The 23,119-nt window shown below is 41.2% G+C and overlaps 1 protein-coding gene across 1 annotated transcript in view; it reads right to left on the bottom strand.

Annotated features, from left to right (window-relative positions):
• SPON1 (spondin 1) overlaps positions 1–23,119 on the bottom strand; it is a 362,076-nt gene that overhangs the window by 279,455 nt on the left and 59,502 nt on the right. Inside the window, exon 3 of the mRNA XM_056851935.1 lies at positions 7,332–7,465. Coding sequence (XP_056707913.1) covers positions 7,332–7,465 — 134 coding nt within the window. The remainder of the gene's footprint in view (positions 1–7,331; positions 7,466–23,119) is intronic.

Raw genomic sequence — 23,119 nt, 5'->3', positions numbered from 1 at the left:
ATTCTACTGTTGTTCAATGTTTAAAATGTCATGAGTCACTTAAAACAGACAAGGCCTTCCTCCACACAGTGTGTCCCATCTGTCCCTAGGTCACACATAGATGGATAACATGACAGATGCCCCGGGCCCTTTGAAGATATTGCCACAGCAGCTTCCACCACAACACTCATCAATTCTGGATATGTGTGCATTTACCAGTGAAGTGCTTCTGTTACACATTATACTCTCCGCATATCACATGGAAGAATGTTTCAAGTAGCCCAGGACTCCTATTGGGAAAATACTGCAAAGTAAAAGCATTTTCACAAGGTGATATCTGAGAATGATCATTGCGATGAAAGCCAGGACTCATCAAAGTAAAGACAAATATAGAGTTCCAAATCCCAGAGATTCACAAATCTCACATTGAAAAGCTTCAGAACAAGAAGGAACTACTATATTTAGAAGCTACATATCAAATCTACCAGGTAGACACCCAAAGGAAGTTCAAGGTACATCTTCTAATATCTGCATAATTTTTTGCTTCCACTTAGGGATAGGGTTCCATCTGCACAATTTCCCAAATGAATGAGATTTTTAAAAAATACATGTAAATGGTCTTTCGTGATCTGCCAAATCTCAAATTTGGCAGCCTTTGTGTGCTTTCGAAATTTCTCAGCCCCTCCAGTAGCTACTTCCATCCAAACAGAGACACATGAATAAACCATAAGAGGAATTATTTATGCTGAATAATAACAAATTCCACGCTTAGTCTTAAAAAGAATAAAACACGTCCCTTGCCAGTTAAGCATGAACACAATTTCTACCACAACAGACCTCAAAGTAACATTGTAATAAAATTATTTGACAGTTTCAGAAGATAAGTTGCTGCTTGCCAACCAACAAATACAATCCTGCTCACATATTTGGTGGACACTTGGGATTGGCCAGTAAACAACATGTATAAAAATTTAATTGATTACATCTCACAAAAATCACATTAGCTGCCTGAATTCGTTTATTTACTCATATAACATTTTTCTCTTCTGCTTCTTCTAAGCTTAACACAGCTGACTACATTCACAAAAATCAATACGAACACAATATAAATTAAGACAACACATTCAAAACAGCAGCATGATTATACAACTCCATACCAAAACACTCTTCCTTCAACAATAAGACAGAGACTCAAGTAAATCTCTTGTGGATTTAGTGGTTACATGATCCCACATAAGGCTTCCATTAATGCATACACTTAAGATATTTATAAACATTAAGTGTTGCACGTGTACCCAGAGGCTTGGTTCAGATTTATTTATTTACTCACTTCATTATTCACTTCCCCAAAGTGGCTTACATTATGCTCATCTATTCCATTTTGCCCTCACTACAACCCTGTGATGCAGGTTAAGCTCAGATCGTGTGACTGGCCGAAGGTCTCCCAGCAAACTTCCATGGCACGTGGGGGGGGGGATTCACACCTAAGTCTCCCAGATTCTAGTCCAGCACTCTAACCACCACACCACTACAATGTACCTCATCTTCCAAACCATGGTTGGGTGGAATAAGAACAAGTGGTAACAAGGCAGGAAGTCTTAGAACATCTAGACAAACTGCAAACTAACAAGTCACAGGGACCAGACGGTATTCATCCTAGAGTTCTTCAAGAACTCAAATGGGAAACTGCTGAACTCCTAACAAAGATATGTAACATGTCCCTTAGATCAACGTCTGTACCAGAGGACTGGAAAATGGTCAATGTAACACCCATTTATAAGAAAGGTTCCAGGGGGACTCAGAAAATTACAGGTGAGTTAGCTTAATGTTTGTTCCTGGTAAGCTCAATTCCCATACTGGTAAATATGGGAATTTGGTTTATTTTCGGGTTTCCTGAAAAAATTCGACCTCAGGGGGCATTTTTTGAGGTAGAGTCGCCAAACCTGCAGGGTAGCTGGCAGGGACTCTCCTTTCAAGAACCCCCATGTTTGGTTAAGATTGGGTCAGGGGGTCCGAAGTTATACGGTCTGGAAGAGGTCACCCCACCCACCTTCATACCCAAGCAGGAAGGTAAGAGTCAGATTCTCCGTTGGTTCGCTAATCGGCTAATGCTTGTCTATGGAGGAGGGAGGGGTGACCTCTCCAGAGCCCATAACACCGGACCCCCTGACCCAATCTTCACCAAACTTTGGGGTTCATGCAAGGAGAGTCCCTGAAAGCTACCCTGAAAATCTGGGACCTCCCCAAATGCCCCCATAGAAGCTTCGCAAAAAATCTCCATTGGTTTGTATTATGAGAACTTTCAATCAGCCTACTTTCGCTGGATTTAAAATCAGATTGTGTTTCTTAGATAACAGCAAAGCTTTTGACTGTATGGATCATGAATAGCTATAGTTGGTTTTAAAATAAATGGGTATGCCACAACATCTGATCATTTTGATGTGCAACTTGTACTCTGAACAAGAGAATACCGTTAGGACAGAACATGGAGAAACAGAATGACTCCCAGTTGAAAAACGTGTCAGACAAGGATGTATTTTATCTCCCTATCTCTTCAATCTATATGTGGAACATATTGTAAGGAAAACTGGATTAGATTTAGAAGAAAGTGGAGTGAAAATTGTCAGAAGGAACACTAAGAATTTGAGATACTCAAATGACATCACATTACTGGCAGAAAATAGTGAAGACTTGAAACAAACTCCTGATGAAGGTTAACATAGAAAGTGTTAAAGCAGAATTAAAGCTGAACATCAAGAACAGAAAAGAAATTACTACTGGGGAATTACCCAACTTTAAGGTTGATGATGAAGAAACTGAAATTGTTCAAGGTTTTCTATATCTTGGCTCCATCATCAACCGAAGGGGAGACAGCAACCGAGAAATCAGAAGGAAGTTGAGACTGAGAAGGGCAACCATGAAGGAGCTAGAAAAGATTCTTAAGTGTAAGGATGTGTCACTGGCTACCAAGATCAAGTTAATTCATGCCATAGTATTCCCTATTACTATGTATGGGTATGAAAGTTGGGCAATGAAGAAAGCTGGCAGGATGAAAGCTGATTCATTTGAAATGTGGTTCTGGAAGAGAGGTTTATGAATACCGTGGACTGCCCAAAAGACAAATCAGTGGGTTCTAAGCAAATCAAGCCTGAACTCTTCCTGGAAGCTAAAATGGATAAACGGAGGCTATCATACTTTGATCACATTATAAGAAGACAAGAGTCACTGGAAAAGACAATAATGCTAGGAAAAGTTGAAGGCAGTAGGAAAACAGGAAGACCCAACATGAGATGTATTGACTCAGTCAAGGAAGCCATGGCCCTCAGTTTGCAAGACCTGAACAAGGCTGTTAACAATAGGACGTTTTGGAGGACATTAATTCATAGGATCGCCATGAGTCAAAAGCGGCACTTAACACAAACATCCACACCCCACCCCAAAACAGCTACACTACTTTCTCAAGGTCTCCTTATGGGTCTTTCCTGGCCCACTGCTACACAGGCTGTTGTCATTCCTCCCTTTCTGTGTAAAGAACTGTTTCCCAAAACAGAATGGGACTAGGTACACTGTGGACAGCACTTATAGCATCAGTTAGCATCTCCCCCCCCCCAAGAATATGTGACCCCAGAAATAGATGTGAACTGTAAACACCCTGTAAATGTTTGTCTCTACCCAAATTTAAGGTACAAAATTTCCCCTAGATATTGCAGAATATAAGCATTTTGCACAGCTGATTTTCTATTTCTTTTTAAAAGTGCTTTGTTTTTCATGCTATCATTATAGCTTTCATGGATCCCACAATGATTAAGAAAAATGGTGTCCAGCATTTGTATGCATTGATGTGGGAGTGAGGAGGTGACAAAGAAAAAAGGCTTATAGTAAAGCCTATAATTTGGATGTGCTCAAAGCCTATATCCTAGTGGAAAAATGTACATAGTTTTAGTTTATGCCAAATGCACAATCATAATTGCTATGTACCATACTAACCCCACACAGCAACTTAGTGCTACATTATCCTGTTAATCACTGTCTCCCACAAATCCCAATAAACATAGCTGTATAGAGTTTGATATGCTTCATTCTTTTGTATTCTATCCAGTAAAACACAACAGGTTCTTTTCAAGCAACTGATACTTGGAGAGGGGAGTTTGAATTTTATAAACAGCTTCACTTTTCTTCATTCATATTTGCCAGAGAGAGGTAAGCAGAATATATGAAGGATCACAATGTTGCAAACTCAGTTCATTTTAAGCAAGACTCTCCTGTGCAGTGATCTTTTGCAACAGCGGAATAACCTCACCTTAGATCCTGACCTGGTACCAGATTGGCTGGCCTCCTGGTACCCTGTGAAAACCTGTGTTCCAAGGGCTTAAGGTGATATTCTCATTTCCCCCCCCTCTTGCTGAAAACAATGTCTTCTTTATGTACTGCTGTTTAATAGTTTTATCTATGGGAAGCAACCCATTCCGGGGGAGGGGGGCAGTTAGGCAGCAACTGGGAGCGGCACAGCCATGCCACCTCCAGAGGCTTCCTGGCTGCAAAAGGTTTTTTTAATGAAAAAAATAGCTGAAAATCCCCCATAAGGTTTAGCGAACCTACACCACCTATGTTGGTGGTGTAGCAACACCGCAGCTTGAGGGGGTGTTCCCAAGGCGAAAGGGGTCTGGAAGCTGACTAACGCCAGCTCTGCCCCTAGGAATGCCCCCCCATGCTGGCGCAGGATTTCCCTTCTGGGATTTCCCTGCTGGTATAGCAGTGGCGGCAATGGAGGCCAGCGCAGCTCCATGGCTCCCCAGCGCCAGCGTGTTTGCCCCTGCCCTGGCGTCTGTGCCACTTTGCGCCATGGTAAAGTTGCAGGTATGCCGGCACGGGGTCAAGCTGGCTCCTAATGAGCTTCGCCGTGCCCCTTTCAGGATTGCAGCCTTCATTTCTTGCTATTTTATTTGGTAATCCTTTACTTATGTCTTGTTGATAGGAAATAAATGTCTGAAATAAAACAGCTATAAATAAACAATGGGTTAGATCCAGACTAAATTTTCATCTAATGGACGGTTGGGATAATTATTAGTTCCCTCTTCCTGCTTTAGACCCCCATGTTGCCTCTCACGTTCCTGAGGATTTTCTGTACACCCCAGGTGCAGCATTTTGGGGAGATCAGTGGGCTGCAGTGGAAGGGGGAGGGGCAGGAACATTCTGTTCCACAAAAAAATGCCTTGTATGAGTAGAAAATTTAGTCTGGATCCCTCGCAGTAAATAATATATTTTAATGTTCTGTAGAAAAGTATGCTTTGACTGTGTTTGGACAAGAGGTAACACGGGCTTGGAGTTGACACAGAATTTTTGCACAAACTAAAATTCAAAGCAGACTTGGAGGCCACACAACTGAACCCCGATTTATATGTGGCACTGGGAGTTTACAAATAATCTCTCCATACAGTATCTCATCTCAGCGTACAGCATGACAGTGTTGATTTGTGACCTGAGCAAGCACAGTCGCTTCAAACCAGCACCTAGTTTAAAGGTGAAGCCAGCCACATGGAACACTGAACAGATAATACCTTCTAGATTGCCTGTCAACACAGTAAAAATTGAACCTGAAGAATTTTGATGGAAGAAAATCAGAGTTTCAGAAGGCTTGTAAAATTCCTAATGGGGAAGGGGTTGCCCATCTCTAACATGGTAAATATAGACTCCTGCTGTCACCCGACTCATTAGTTAAATATTAGAGAATGTTGACGAGCTTACCAATGCTGTGCTATGTTTACACTGTGCCACAAAAGTCAATGACAGCCAAGAATGCATGGGATAAGGAAAAGCACCTTCACTCTGGTGCATAGTTGAACAGGAGTACAGAAACTGATTATTGACGTTCAATTTCCAGTGTTATAATTCCATGATCTGCACAAGTATCCTGGGCTCAACTTCACCACGGCACCTGATTTCTAGCTAGAGATATGCTGCTGTGCTGAAGCCAACTGGAGGTGGGGCTGGCTGGAAGCTCCCTGCCAGCCCTGCCTTTAGTCCTTGAGTGTGGCAGCGGAGTGGGACGCAGAACTTAGGGCTGGACTCGCTCCAAGCCCAGCCTTCAGCTGGGCACCCCATATTTTTCAGGAAAAGTTGAATTAGGTATTTGGCTTTTTCCGGCTTTTGCGAAACTTCACGAGTCTAATATACCCAAACCTGAAAAATACCAAAAACACCCCTAGTCATGATGCATACCTATTATCTCCAGTATTAGAGGAACATGCACCTATTACATTAGGTGCTTTGGAACACAGGCAGGATAATTCTTCTGCAGTTGTCTTGCTTGTGGGCTTCCTAGAAGCACTTGGTTGGCCACTGTGTGAACAGACTGCTGGACTTGATGGCCCTTGGTCTGATTCAACATGGCTTTTCTTGTGTTTTTATGTAATCCTCTTCCTCAAGTTGACAGACACTGAAAGACACTTCTAACTGTAGCCTCAAAAAGTGCTGATCTGAAGTTAGGCTGCTATTCCCAGCCCCTTCCTTGTGTAATAAGAGCCTTGTGAAGTCAGCTTTTCCATTCCTAAAGGCAACCACCATGACATATGAGGAGCAGGGAAACTTAATTTGTGATGGCTCCAGGTCACACAGCAAGTTCCACTATTTGGTATTGGTAACAGTGGGAACCTTTCCATTTGGACACTACTCCTTGTAACAAGCAGAGATCAGAAAAGCCATCCTCATTCTTCAGGTTCATGCATGGTCAACCATATTTTAAAATGATGGAGAACTTACACCCTTCCCTGTGACCCATGTCTGTGGGAGTTGTATGTGATGAGGAATATATGTGTCTAAAAGACTGATCATATAACACATTTTACAGGGAAGGGGAGTGTGTGTGGTGTGAAGGCACATGGGGGTGCATGTGCACACATCCATGTGTGTAAAAGCCCAAGACCAAACCCTGCACTTGACCACATCTAGAATGTGAACCACCCTGTAATTTTCAGGAATTAGTTCAAAACCTCTGAGATAACCTGTAATATTTAAGATTGATCCGTTCCTTGATATAAACCAGGATTCCAGAAGATCCTGACTGTACAAAAATCCATGTATGCTCATCTACTGCACTAGCAAGTTAGATGGCACTCTGGGAACAAGAAGCAGGCAGTACTTTATCCCCATGCCTGTATGAATCTAGAGACAATAAAGCTATCCAGTATTTTCTGGCTATTGAAAGCTTCACCATGTATTATTTCTGTGAGATGCAGGAACAAAACACTACCATATTATCAACAAGCATCAGGAACATCAGGCATCTGCATGCTTCCCCAAACATTCAATTGAGCAAAGTTTCATCAGTGTATTTGAAACATCAAATTACTTACTTCAAAATTACACAGCCCGTGCCCAAAGAAGGTGCTGTCCAAAAAACTTGAATGCGTGTCCTTCTCCTTGGTGTGCTTTCAGTAACAGCCACAGGACAATTACTCATGAACTGTGTTTCTTCTTCATCAATAATCTAAAGAAATATAAAGAAGCTATAGTTCATTATAATTATCTCATTTTTATATACAAGATGTAAAAGCAGTGAACACTGTAAAAATATTAGCACCAAATAAATATTTTAAAACTATGCAATAATATAATAACCTTGTGGGAACTCACAAGAACTTGCAGTGAGCATCTCGTTTTGCCCTTTGCCTTCTCTGAAAGCCCCCATAGCCTCTCCTCTTTTCCTGCTTCTTTCTCTCCTTCCCATCCAACAGCCAACCTACCTTTATCTTCCCCCATGTCTTCAAACTTTGATGACCAGCTCAAAAGATTAACAATAAAACATTAAATAAATACCAATACGATGGGTTTTATTTTTCTCATAAATTGTTTTATATAGGGTGTTTTTTTCATTTCCTTAATGATTCCCCAAAATCAATTTTATTACAGAGAAAGAGGAGATAACAGACAATCAAAATGAAAAATAAATAAATCCCAATCCATACATTGTAGGTACAGATGTGTGTGTGTGTGTGTGTGTGTGTGTGTGTGTTAAGTGCAGTCAAGTCGCTTTCGACTCATGGCGACCCTATGAATGAAAGTCCTCCAAAATGTCCTATCTTTGACAGCCTTGCTCAGATCTTGCAAACTGAAGGCTGTGGTACAGATAGTGGATCTTTAATGGCCAATGGTCTAGTGCTTAATTTCACCTTGATAATTTCAGAAACAAAACAATGAAAGGTACATCATTTCTTCCATTTATACTGTAGCAACTGGGAGTTGTTGCAAAAAACACATTGTACAGTGTACTATTTCATCAAACAGTGCCATAAAAGCCTACTAAATTCAAGGTCCTATAATACCACCAGTAAGATATAAATCATATTTTCATCAGTTCATGGCACCACTGTCTTCCACATCTCAGTGTCTGGGTCAAGGTATATAAATCCTCCTTAGTTCAAAGGGCTGATCACCAGTAAATAATAGGAGGGAAGTGAAAACAGGATGCTAGCTTGCCTCCTTGTGTTAGAGAACAGGGTCATTTTATGCTTAACTTAGAATAAGACCAAGAGCATGATTCTGATTATCATCATCATAATCGTTTATTTATTTATTTATTTATTACAGTCAAAAACCAGCTTACACAAAAAGAATTATCATAAATAGATTCTGATTATGTGAAAATCATGGGGCTATCAGTCCCCACGAGCATTTTCTGCACTTTGTTTTAGCATCTTCACTACCCCAGTCATAATTGAAATGTATTGGATGATGAGAAGGTGTATTCAGTTGCCATTTCTAAGCATGTTTCAAAGTTTGGCAACAAATGTCTTTATTCTCAAGGTAAGGATGATAACTCTGCCCTTGCAAGTAGTTGTGAAGGGATAACATCACCATGGCTCACAGTGCATACTCAGGCCAAACTGAGATGTGAAGATCAATGTTTGGATCTCTCATCTCTTTACGTTTCTTTCAATAATAGCCATGAGGGAACACCAACTGGTAGGGTTGCCAACCTCCAGGGAGGGTCTGGAGACCTCCTGGAATTGCAACCAATCTTCTGGCGACAGGGATCAATTCTCCTGGAGAATTGGCTGCTTTGGAAGGTGCACTCAATGACATTATATCCTGTTGAAGTCACTTCGCTTCCCAAACTCTGGCCTTCCCAGCCTCCACCCCCAAATCTCCAGGAATTTGGCAATCCTACCAACTGGACCAGGACCTCAAAACTGGAGGATGTGCCATTCTCCCAATTTCTCACTGTCCCCAAGTTGAACCAATAGGTGAAATATACAGCTATGAAAGCAGTCTAAAGACTGCCTTGAGTGGCAAACTCAGTTTTGCCCTGCATAATGAGAACTGGCCCCGAGCCGTTAATTATAGTGACACAATATCAGTTTGATTTTTCACAAAGGCATGTTTTATCCATAGCTATCGGCACAAAAAAATCCATGATACTTGGCATACATTACAGTAAGCTATTTTTCTCTCTAATATTTGCCTCCACCGGCCCTTCGTATTTTTCTTTCTTTACCAAATTGACTTTATTTGTCAACTGATTTCACTACCCATTACACTTTAGTTTGTCTTCATTTCCCAAGAGCCATTAACTTGTGTACTAAAACCCAGGGAGCGTGGGTGAAGCAGAGAAAACAAAGGAAGCCAGAAGAGTCAGATTAGTTTTGCCTAAGGGTTGTGTCAAGAGTTATGGCTGTGCGGTGGTGAGGTAATACAGTGCCTGCTTGGCTAAATAGGACTTATCTTCCACAATATGTCACATGAATTCCCTAGTGATTTATAAACCCAGCAACAGAATTAGGTTACCCAAGGAATGAATATCAATCACTTATATTTAAAGCAACAATGCTCATTCAGATCATCTTTCTTACATTCACACAGCAGCATGAATTCTTGTGGTTTGCGCCTACAAAGTGTCATGTTTGCATTTTCCTTGTGTTAAATATTAAACACAATTGCAGGCAGTTACTAGGAGAAATGTCATTCTCAAATTATGAAACATACAGTGTAAGATAAAATGAAAGGGATTTTTTTTTTGCAATTTAAATGTGTGAGTTACTATGAAGGGATAACATTTGCCCAGCAGTAATGTAACAATGGCACTTTAATAGATACAAGAGTGAAAACGGAGATCATCAACATTTTACCAAAGTATACTTGGCACAGGGCAGAAATGAAGAAGAAGAAGAGGAGGAGGAGGAGGAGGAAGAGGAAGAAGAGGAGGAGGAGGAGTTGGTTTTTTATTCCGACTTTCTCTACCACTTAAGGGAGACTCAAAACCGGCTTACAATCTCCTTCCCTTCCCCTCCCCACAACAGACACCCTGTGAGGTAGGTGGGGATGAGAGAGCTCTAACAGAGCTGTAACTTGCCCAAGGCCACCCAGCTGGCTTCGTGTGTAGGAGTGGGGAAACAAATCCAGTTTACCAGATTAGCCTCCGCTGCTCATGTGGAGGAGTGTGGAACCAAAGCCAGTTCTCCAGATCAGAGTCCACTGCTCCAAACCACCGCTCTTAACCACTACACCACACTGGCTCTCTTCTCGAGAAGAAGAGTTGGTCCTTATACCTGCTTTTCTCCACCGTAAGGAGTCTCAAAGCAGTTTACAATTTGCCTTCCCACCCCCCAACTGGCACCTTGTGAGGCAGGTGGGGCTGAGAGAGTTCTGAGAGAACTGTGACTGGCCCAAGGTCAACCATCAGGCTTCATTTGGAAGACTGGGTAATCAAACCCGGTTCTCCAGATTCGAGTCCACTGCTCTTAACCACTACACCATGCTGGCTCTCAAGAGTCCTTGCCTGCAGGCTTACAATCTAAAACACAAAAGACAACTGGAGGGAGGACTTGGACAAAAAAAAGAATAAACTTTGCAACATGTATTAAAAACCATTGACCTATAAGTAGGATAAGAGTCAAGGAAGTCAAAAAGTGTACCAAGGAGAAAATGTAAAGGAAAAAAGCTTCAATTCTAATAATGTTTAAGTGAAGCAAACAGCAGCCAGCTAAATATATAAAGGGAGAGCATTTCATGCATGATAGGCTGCAACCAGAGGAGAAATAGCTCAAGACATTGGGGATTCAATAAGCAAATTATTGTTTGATGAACAGAAAGACTGGAGTGGAGAATAGAGAGAAATGAAGGAAGATAGACAAAAAGGGGCAACGCCGTGAAGACAGTTTAATGGGGAAGGGAAACAAAAGAAAAGTTGAGGAAGCCAGTGAAAAGAAGCATATCTATGTGTTTCAAGATACTAGAAGAAAGAAACAGAAGAAGATTTGAGGGCAGAGATAATACAGTAGGATAAGCTGATCAAAAATTAAAATGTTAAAGCTACAATTCTAAGAACACTTTTGCCCCAGTACAACCAATAAAACATGAGTCCACAGTATTAAAATTAGCTGATCTATGTCATCAATTAATTATAATGTTTAATTGAGGGTGGGCTGCAGTAGGCAGCACCCGAAACCTCACAATCGTACAGGCAACTCAAGCTCCCACCCACAAAACCAGAACATCTCGACACTACCACTTAACTGAATTATGACAAGACCACCATCAAAGAATATCTCCCACTCAGGCCTGTCTCCTTCTGCAGCTATTTGGCAAAAGGTACATTACGAGGGAGAAACTTCCGCCTCTATCCAATTGGCTGACTACACTTTCTTCAGCCAATCTGGCCTCACGTTTCATTCAAAGAGACTGGGGCAAACCCCTTCCTGGCTTACCAGCCAAGAATGACTCTTCTGAGAGTAAGCCCAATTGAATAAAACAGGACTTTCTTCTGAATAGACCTGTTCAAGCTCACTCCCTAAAATAATCAACATAGGATAGCACAGACATATGAGGTTTTTTTCCACGACACATGAAAAGATGAAACGTAAAAATATTAAACAGATATACAAATAATGTGATTTTTTTTAAGAAAAAGGAGACTCAGAGCTCTTAATGCACAGAGAAGACTGAAGAGTGAGCTTTCCAAGCCAACACAGAGAGCCATAGACGGTAACAATGAAAGTTCAGAGAGAAACACAATAAGTCAGATCTTCAACATATTACCTTGACTATCCAGGCAGGAAAATGATTGGAAATGTTACAGTGATACTCAATCCATGCCTCGCCGAGAGCCACAATCACAATTACCAGCAAGCACTAGAGCCCCAAACGGATATGTTAACTAATGCAACAATAATTGAATGTGGTTCCTTGACATACTGTTACCTAAAATACTGAACATGTAAATCTGAAAATTTGGGTGAGAATTTGTGGAGTATTGACAGCAGTCCCACATCTACTGTTTTAATTCTTAAACAGACACAAACATCTAACCATAAAGTACTGATAAAAGCATCTAATAGGTGACCTGGGAGGAAACTGAAGCATTATCAAATGACTCGAATAGGCAAGTATTTAGATTCTAACCCCCAAACACAGGGAAAGATGCTAATATTTGCCAAAGAGCCATTTTCCAAGAAAGTATTTGAATTTTATCCAACATTCTCTTTCTCTCCTTTTGAGTTTCACTTTTGAGTCTGGCATTAAATGCAGTGGCATGTGTTCAAAAAGAGAGAAAAAGACTGTTCTATGATGATCAAATACATTTATGCATTTGAAATTTACCCACTTTGGATGATCATTATAAACTGCACAACATTTTGTAGAGTATATTATTCCTGAAAGCAGCAGATCAAGTTAGCGTTAGAGTCAACATTATGTTTACAATGGTCCTTTTCAGTGTGTGCTTTTCAAATAAAAACTAACGAACAATGCTATTTACAAAGTGGAACAAAAATAAATCAGATATTACACAGAGGAGGCACTGTTTATTTTGAGTCCCCTTTTCTGTTTGAGAACTGAAAGGAGAAATAGCATACTTTTTGGTGAATTTATCATTTCTGAGGCCTGGTCTACACCCGCAGCAGAACAAAATGGTAGAATTTTGAAGTGAAAATAGGCTGTACCATTTCAGATTGCAGAGAAGGAATAACATTCTTAATGCTCCTCTTGTAAAAGATTCTGCAAATTAAAAAAAACTACTCAGGGAAAAATGTTCTAGACTCAGATACTGAACCAATTTTAAAGTTTGCATCAGTTTTACACAAGAGGAAGTCTCCTGCTGCATCTTCAAAACAAAGCGCTACAGGAAAGTCTATTTGGTGAAAGGAAAATCTGTCTGGAATTTCTACATTCAGCCATATTACAATGTATGATTCTGTTCACATTGTACAATTTATGATCTCCCTGTATATATTTTTTCTTGCTGTTTTACCCCCCCAAAAAAAAACTTACAGCAAGGTTATGTGACCCATTATTTCTACTCTCTCAGAAACTCACTCTCTCAGAAACTCACCTTTATCTTTCTCTAAGTTCTTGTTCCATTGCCAGTCCTGAGTAACATAAATTGTGAATGTCCCCTCTGCATCAAGGACCTGCTTTATTTGCTTGTTTATGTCATGCCAGGATCACAGATACTTTATACATAATGAAAATAAATAACACTTCTGAAACAGTAGGAAAATGACTTTTGTTTCAATCTTCTTTATAGCTGTCTCAGAACATTTTAGTTGAGGTTGTTGTTGTTTTGCCATTTGGTGATTTTTCAGTACAAACTGGCTTTGAACACAACTAGGGCAGCAGAGTTGCTGGCTTTTAAAAAACCACAATCTTAGTACTTTCCCTCATTTGGACTTTCTTTGCTATCATCTTCTCCTTAAGTATTAAAGATGTATTTTCTTATGCTTTTCAGCTGTGAAAAACTATACAGATGATAAGGTTATGAAATAAGAATAATGAATCCCTAGGTATAAGAATAGCCATATTATCCATAATATTTGAATAATCAGATGTTCTGAGAAGCAGGAATTCTGGTTCCATTGGTACATGGTGGCATAAGAATTTTGGTTTTGGTTTTTTGCTGTGAAGTCACATCTGGCATATGGTGACCCCAGGTGAGGTTTTCAAGGTAAGAAACGTTCAGAAGTCGTTTGCCATTGCCTGCCTCCACTTCACAGCCCTGGTATTTCTTGGAGGTCTCCCATCCAAATATTCATCAGGGCTGACCTTGCTTAGCTTCTGAGTTTTGTTGAGATCAGGCTAGTTTGGGCTATCCAAGGCATAATCAAAATCTAACTAAAACTTCTTTGTATAATAGGGCTCTATTGTATTAAAAAGTATGAGCATCTGAGGCTAATACATAGCTACCACAGAATGTCAGAACACTGAACATTAGGCACATGATATTTTGAAAACCCTTTTTATTGCAGCCTTGCTTGTCTGTGTGTTAGCATAAGAGTAATTGTGCTATGAGGACCAGTTCTCTAACATACATCAATAGAACGTCATGAAACCTTCAGTGCATTTTACTAGGATATAGAACTACAGTGGAATGGCTGCATTATTTCTAAACAAAATTAAAATCATGTCTCAATCCATGTCAAAGTGAGTTCTAAAAGTCAGTATACATTTAAAATACCTTTAGAATCTTAGGAAGCCACTCTGTAAATGGATTCTGTTATTTGCAAATTCTCTTTCAGGAGGAAGGGACTGGGGGAGGCAGAAATAACTTCTCGTAACAATTTGTTTGGACATCTAAGCAAGCAACAGAGACTGTTAAGAAATTCGGGACAGAAAAAGAAGATGTCTAAAAGAATGTCGAATATGCGAAACACAAGTAGTCCAAAATGGCTTGTTAAAATTACGGGAGAAAATGAAAAAAAAAATCTATGGGGAAAAGTTGAGCAGCAGAAAGCCAAAATCTCATCATCCCTGCCCTTTTAATGCAATGCACAACCCACAAAGGGCAAAGGCAATGTCATTACGCTGCCAGAAATGTATTATACCTAAATCAAGTGATATTTAAAAGGCATGAAATTGGTGTAGGTGGTAGTGGTTTTTTTCTGTTCCAAGAAATGCCCCATTCACCATTTGAACAGTTTTCCTGCAAACATTTGAATGTAGATTATGAGATTTTTTTCCAAATAAATTTCCCTTATGGTGACAGGAGATTTGCTTCTGTATCAGCCCCCCCAAAAAACAGTTGTTGATCTTTTGGGCTGCCTTTTGCACACAGACCCCCCCCCCCAAAGTTCAAAAGTGCATATATTTTATCAACAATGTATCATTTTAATTTATTATATTCATAATCCAATAGATTACATAGCTATTATCAGTTATGGAAAATGCAGGGATAATTTTTAGCATCACACTATCAAATATTCACAGCACTTCAGCTGCATTTGCTCAGTACTTTTTAATTACTCTGTAAAGTAGGACAGCATTATTGGCCAATGAAAACGTAGGGTTGCCAGGTCCCTCTTTGCCAATGGCGGGAGGTTTTTGGGGCAGAGCCTGAGGAGAGCAGGGTTTGAGGAGGGGAGGGACTTCAATGCATAGAGTCCAATTGCCAAAGCTGCTATTTTCTCCAGGGGAACTGACCTCTATCGGCTGGAGATCAGTTGTAATAGAAGATCTCCAGCTATTACCTGGAGGTTGGCAAACCTATGGGAACGGACTGTAGAGCTGCAAGATCTGGGGTGGCTAATTCATGAAGATCTGGAGGTGGAATCTGGGGAAGATTGGTTTTGAGGGGGAGGGGCCTTAGTGGGGTTTGAGGGGAGGGACCATAATCGGGAATAACACCATAGAATCCACCCTCCAAAGCAGTCATATTCTCCAGGGGAAGTGATCTCTGTAGTTTGGAGATCAGTTGTTATTCTAAGAGATCTCCAGGCCCCACCTGGAGGTTGGCAAGCCTAGAAGTGAGGTTGAGGGCTATTGCTTTGTCTAAGGCCACCTCATGAGTTCCTGGAAGAAGTGACACTTCTGGAGATTTCCTGGTTCAGCCAAGTCTCTTTGCCATCATACCACTCTAGGTCTCTAATGTACCAGCCCTCCCATGCGCTCACAGTTTTCCCCCTCCAGCAGCTACCCTGTATCATAGGTTTTATTTCCATGGATGCTAAGTGTAGGCATCTTGCTTCTAGGCATATTGTATAGTGATTAAATATCAGCAACCACAAAAGACTAGGGGATACATATTTATGTATATATGTCCATCAATATTTGCTTTATGCTTCTCTTCATTTCTCTGGCTCATTTCACAGCTGCCATTCAGTAGGGAATTTATATGCCGCCTTTCCTGGAGAAACTGTTTGAAGCAGCTTACGAAACAACGTAAGAAAACATCATGTTATAAAACATAAACTAAAACCCAGCATTAAAACACCCCAGCCAGCAAACCACTGAACAGTGGTAGTCTTTTATATGTCATTTAAGTGGTAGTCTTTTATATGTCATTTATTAATTTAGGGAATTTATAGGCTGCCTTCCCTGGAGAAACTCTTTGAAGCAGCTTACAAAACAACATAAGAGAACATCACGTTATAAAAGTTATAAACTAAAACCCAGCATTAAAATACCCCAGCCAGCAAACCACTGAACAGTATCTAGAGGGAAAGCAAGCAGGGTTTTATATTTGTGTGTATGGATGAAGCACACCAATGCAAGTTATAACAGGCAGAGAGGAGCAGGAGACTGAAGACGATCATGCTGGCTTACTGCAGTGGAGGTCTGCTTCTAGGCTAACTTTTTCCGTCCTCTTTTTGCAGAAATTTAATCTGGGCAAGGCCAGGAGTATGAACCAAAGGGCTCTTGAGCTGGGGCTTGCTACCTGGAACTTCTGGAAAAAAGCTTGCCACCCATGATTGGTTTGTAGTTATTATTTGTAATTTGGAAACGTCTTCTTTTGTAAGCCACTTTGAGTCCCATTGGGGAGGAAAATGGCCTAAAACATTTTTATAAAAAAACAACAAAAATGCTGAATGTCCTGGCATCATATTTAGGGTTGCCAACCTCCAGGTACTAGCTGGAGATCTCCTGCTAGTAAAATAGAGATCAGTTCCCCTGGAGAAAATGACCGCTTTGGCAATCGGGCTCTGTGGCATCGAAGTCCCTCACCTCTCCAAACTCCGTCCTCCTCAGACTCTGCCCGAAAAACTTCCCACTGGAGGTGAAGAGGGACCTGGCAAATATAATTCATATCTGGTACGAGACTCAGAACCTTAAATATTAATAAATATATAGTAAATGGTTAAGTGGTGCAATGAAGTGAGCAACAAACTGCATAGTTATGATATTTAGAGTGGCCAACTCAGGGTCGGGGAAACTCCTGGAGATTTAGAGGTGGAGCCTGGGGAAGATGGGGTTTGGAGCAAAGTAGTGTCATAGAGACCTGCGCCAGCCACATACTTGTTTTCCCTTGGAGGGCTTTAAGAGGGGCGTGGACATATTCATGGAGGAAAGGGGTATTCATGGCTATTAGTTAGAATGGATACTAGTCATGCTGCATACCTATTCTCTCTAGTATCAGAGGAGCATGCCTATTATATTGGGTGCGGTGGGAGACAGGCAGGATGGTGCTGCTGCAGTTATCTTGTTTGTGGCTTCCTAGAGGCACCTGGCTGGCCACTGTGTGAACAGACTTGATGGGCCTTGGTCTGATCCAGCAAGGCCTTTCTTAGGTTCTTAAACAGATACAGGAGAGCATTCTCACTTGTCAGATGCTCAGCATTACCCTCAGCTTTATTAGAGGGTCATTACAAAAAAATCCCTATGTCTCAAAGGCTTTGTTTGTGTGGTAGTGGGTGGGTCGATACTATGGAGCACATTCTCCTGTTCTGTCCCCTTTATGAAAATGTTCGTGATTAAATGATCTCTCCATTGATAAAATATCCAGGCCGGGACTCAGCGCATAGGGTTAGGAAATTGTTAAGTGGTGAGAATCCTCAGGTCACAAACAAGATCTCCAAATATTGTGCTGTCATTATGAAGCTTCGTAAATCTCTGCTAAAATGATGCTATTTGGGCCTCTTTTTCTCTCCAATTAGTCTTTTATATAAAGAGTTTTTAAATTTTATACATATATGTCCTATCATTTTAAAGTCGTTTTATATTGCTTCTGCTGAGGTTTACTGCTCTATAATTTTTACTGGTCTGATGGACTGTATTAATAAATTGATTGTGTCATAGAGACCACCCTCAAAAGCAGGGAAACTGATCTCTGTAGTCTGGAGATCAGTTGTGATTCTGGAAGATATCCAGGCCCCGCCTGGATGTGGGCAGCCCTAGTGGTACTCCCCTAGGTCAGGGGTCTGCAAACTGCGGCTCCCGAGCTGCATGCGGCTCTTTGGCCTGTTGAGTGCGGCTCTCCGAACTTAGTTCAGAGCCCCTGCTCTCACGCCCGCTCGCGCCGGCAGCCGGCTGTGGAGCCGGCACGCCTGAGAGAGAGAGAGAGAGAGAGAGAGAGAGAGAGAGAGAGAGAGAGAGAGAGCAGGCAAGCGGGCATGCTGTCTCTCCCCCCCCCGCCATGAAGAATAGCTGGGTCCCCCTTTCCCTTGCCCTCAATGGTTGAGAGGCTAAAGCCTCCCCTCCCCTCTAACTGCGCGATTGCTGGGCGGGTGGCTTGGCGGTTCCTGCCCCCACGCCTATCAGCTGTTGGGCAGGGCGGGCTTCCTTTGGTAGACCTGGCCTCCTGTTGAGTCCCATTGGGAGGCCAGGTCTACCCACTGGCTTTCTTGTCAGTAGACCTGGACTCCGAGGAAGGGAAAAAGTCCCCCTTCAGAGGCCAGGTCTACCAATTGGCTTCTATGGGCCTCTGGAGGCCAGGTCTACTGCCAAGAAAGCCAATGGGTAGACCTGGCCTCCCAATGGGACTCAGCCGGAGGCCAGGTCTACCAATAGGCTTTTATGGCGGTAGACCAGGCCTCCAGACGAGGACTCCGGACGGGGAGGGGGAAATGGCAGGGACTTACAATTTAATTTTTATCAATAAATAAGATCACTATTAAGTATGATATCAAGTTTTATTCAGTGTACCTATAGTTTAATTAAGACTTAAAACTTTAATTAAAGTTTATTATGTTAATAAACAGTGTACCTACCTATATAGTTTAAGTATAAGAAATTTGGCTCTTAAAAGAAATCTCAATCGTTGTACTGTTGATATTTGGCTCTTTTGACTAATGAGTTTGCCGACCCCTGCCCTAGGTGATGTGCTGATTAGATAGATCAAATCAGTGGAGAAATTCAGCAGTCACGGATATCACAAGAATCCCTTACTGCAATATCTTAAAATGTAAAACACACATACTTTTCCAAACCCAGGACTATCTTTAACCCCGCCCTGCTTTACTGGACTCGCTTCTGATTTTTTCCCCTGTGTCTATATATTCAATTGATGCGGAAATAACTTTGGAAGATGTGTTAATCTGGCATGAGGAAAGAAAAACAGGTGCAAAAATATAAGACTACTGCATTTCACAGAAGCGAGAAACAAAATATAAATAAATATATTTGAATTAATCAACCTTCACATTACGCCCTTAAAAAATTAGCATATGATGGCATCAAATTTTTATTAGTGGACAAGACACCTGCTTTCACCGAACATGTGGCAGAGTTTCTGACGACTGTCATCAAAAATAAAAATAAGAGGGTAAAGAATAAATAAACAGTGTAAAACCAGCCGAGGCAATTTGTAGGCACTGGGCAACATCAACTGGAAGGGTGCCGGTGTTAGCTGCAGTTCTTATCCGCTTGCTGGATGAATATATTGTTATGGTATTTAAATTGAAATGTTTTAACTTGAGGGACAAGTTTTGGTCATGTTGTTGTATGTGAATCCTTGCAGGTGCGTGTATTTATGCTCCCTCGTTGCTATTTTACTATGCCAATAAAGGTGTTTGAATCTGATATTTGAAGCAAATCGAACAGCTTTTGAAACTGGGTTTCTTAGCAGTCTGAAGGCAGCTTCGTACATTTTTGGGATGGGCCAGTACACTGGATATATTCTAGAGATGGCTGCCCCAAAGATGTAAATAATATTTGTGATATTTGCTGTTTTATTTTCAATCCCTATCCTAACAATGCCTGTAACTGGATTAACTTTTTACACAGTTGCAGCATAGTGAGTTGATGTTTTCATTACAGTAACAATAAATTAAAATCTCTTGTCCATTTCATTTCTAAACGTCTTTATTGAATGATCTTGGCTCTGAAATGTACTGCTAACACCATGCTATGGCCAAGAAAATGCTTAATTGTTGGATTAAAGTGTGTCGGAACATGCTATGGGTGGCAGCAGCCACAATTTAATTGCAGATTGGCAGTTTTGGCAATGTCACTATTATGCTGCTCCTGAGAGCTTAATCCTATCATCTGAAATGGCTTGTTCAATTAATTTCCCTCTATAGCAAATAATTCGTTCTGCTCTGTGCCCACATTTGTATATAATCGATATCTTTTGAGCAGCCCGTAAAAGACTAGAACTGTAGTGAATGAACCCCTGTAGAGTCACACAAAAAACGACAGCCTTTAATCCCTGTTTGCACTGTAGGCCTCTCTCCTGATTTGCTTTCTTCACTTTTGTTGAGGTTATTTGATTATTTCCAACATTCCCGACACATCCAGTGTCCAGATCAGCACTGAGCTTTTCTCAGAGGTCTCAGTTAAAATAATTCTGGGTGGCCTATTAGAAAGAGGTGGGGGGAGCCTTAAGAACCCCCAAAGGCGACATCTGTGCACCCAGTTACACATGGGAAAGCCCATTCATTTGATTAGGGCATAACTCTCTTCTAAATCGTTGCAGCTCTTTGCAGTTCAGCTGAAAAAAAATCTTCCCAAGGTCACTCAAAACCTTGACAGTAACAGGATGAAAGACTTAAAGAAATAGGCCTTCAACATAGTTAGGGTTGCCAGCTCCAGATTGAGAAATACCTGTAGATTTGGGGGGCAGAGCCTGAGGAGGGTGGGATTTGGGGAGGAAAAGGACTTAAATGCCATAGAATCCAATTGCCCAAGCAGCTATTTTCTCCAGGTGAACTGATCTCTATTGGCTGGAGATCAGTTGTAATAGCAGGAGATCTTCATCTAGTACCTGGAGGTTGACAACCCTAAAAATAGTGCAGGAAGCAATTTTCTCACAGGCCAGATTTGCCAGGGATCCAGGAGGATTTTTTGTCATCTTCTGGGCATGGCCACTTGGAGTATGGAGGGAGGTAGTGGTGAATTTCCTGCATTGTTCAGGGGTTGGACTAGATGACCCTGGTAGTCCCTTCCAACTCTATGATTCTATGATTTAAGTACATTAAACACTCTTAAACTCTGTGTTGCAGAGTAGCCAAAATTTACTGGAAATTGATGAAATCATTCACATGCAACAGTCCTCACAGCTAGGATTGCCAGCTATGGGTTGGGAAATTCCTTGAGATTTGGGGGTACAGCCAGGGGAGGACACAGTTTCAGGAGGGGGGCTCAGCAGGATATAATGACTTAGTCCTCACCCTCCAAAGCTTCCATTTCCTCCAAGGGAAATGATCTCTGTAATCTGGTGATCAGCTGCAGTCCTGGGAGATCCCCAGGCCCCACCTGGAGGTTGGTAACCAAACCACCCTGCTAATGCTCGCCATCCAACAAAATAGTTCTGTGTGGTTCCATCACCAGCAAGAAGGGGAGTTTTGCAAGAGCTGAGCTTGCTAGTTCAGAGCCAAACATTTAACAAGAAAGCTCCTTTGCAAACAAAATAAAACTGGGAATGCACACCTTGTGCTTTGTTCAAGCAGATTTGAGGTTCAAATAAATGTGCATATGGACTGCAGCCTTAATCTGTTTGATCAATCAGTTAACCCAATAACATCTTGTTGATTAATGTGTTAAAAGATAAATCAACAGAAAAAACCCAACTGTTATTGGTTGACAGTCACACTTTGCAGACTGCAGGCAAAGATGATAACGGAGTTCTCTGGAAGATCTCACCCCCTTTGCAGTTTATGGTAAATTGTCCGGAAGTGCACCAGTGACTGTTCGATGTTAAAACACAGTCTTATAGAGTTAGCTTAACATTTCTCTTCTTAGCATTAATGTAAGAGTCTGGACTGAAGGGACACCACCACTGTGGAATGGGAAACGTGGTAAGCACTATCAAGTTTGCTCTAAGGAGTGGACTAGAAGGTTACAATGCAGCAATGCGAAGCCATGATAGCTCAATACAACCTCCATTCTCAGGGCTAGTGTAGATCTCAGGGACAGATTCCTGCAGTGAAGAAAACAGCTAACACAATTCAACCCTGCCTGAGTTGTGACCTTCCAAAAGTCTCTGGCTGGCCAACGTTGGAAACAAAAGGAAGGCTAGAAGGGCTTTTGGTCAAATCCAGGAAGGCTGTTTAATATGCCACCCTAACAGTGCCATCCTAGTTACACCCTTCTAAGGCCACTGACTTCAATGCACTTAAAGTTTGTAATTCTGCTTAGGATGGCACTTTTATTCTCCTGGAGTCAATTCATTCCTTTATTTTATGCCCTTAATTAAGATGCTGAAAATTATAAAGCCATATACTCTGAACTATGGATTTTTAAAGTCTGCATTTTAACAATATCAGAATCTTGCTTGGTGGTAAAGCTCTGAAACTAACAGAGCAAACCAAAAATCAATGTCACATTTATTTTCCTCATTAAAGGCTTTGGTTCAGAAAACTTGCCACCCACTGGTGCAAGCAGATCCCCTTAACTTCTGTTGACTGTTTACAAAAACAGATACAATTAATCCATAGCTAAAATCACCCCTGGGAATGAAATACTGTTGAACGTGAATTACAGACTTTGTTTTGTTGAACTGAAAAATTCATTTATCTCCTGAGAGGATCTCACAAATCTTCAGCATTACAGCTGACATCAGCATCAGCTGCCAAATAAGCAATACAGTATTGAAAACAGAGTCCCAGCAGTTTTACTAATAAATGCAAAGATTGGGAGCGCTAGAGACTGAAAAGCATGGCAGGCAGGAATGAGAAGCCATGCTCAGTTATGTGAACTTCCTAGGCTAGCAAAATCTTCAGAAATGAAAATACGAGCATCACAGGGCTCAACAGAATACAAAGGTTATCAACTATCCAAGATCCTTCACAGACTGACCTATTTGTTAACCTCCATAATCAAGATTAATATATCCTATAAACACCAGAAGGTGCACACAAGAAGTGCTTGCAAACCAGAAGTAATGTGATAAAATGTAAGGTTCAGAATAGAAATGTGTGAAATCCTATTTACATAAGAACATAAGAAAAGCCATGCTGGATCAAGGCCTATCAAGTCCAGCAGTCTGTTCAAACAGTGG

Source organism: Euleptes europaea, chromosome 6, assembly GCF_029931775.1.
Source record: "Euleptes europaea isolate rEulEur1 chromosome 6, rEulEur1.hap1, whole genome shotgun sequence".
Classification (NCBI taxonomy): domain Eukaryota; kingdom Metazoa; phylum Chordata; class Lepidosauria; order Squamata; family Sphaerodactylidae; genus Euleptes; species Euleptes europaea.
Note: the sequence above shows the minus strand (reverse complement) of the source record. Positions and strands in the feature narration are given on the sequence as shown.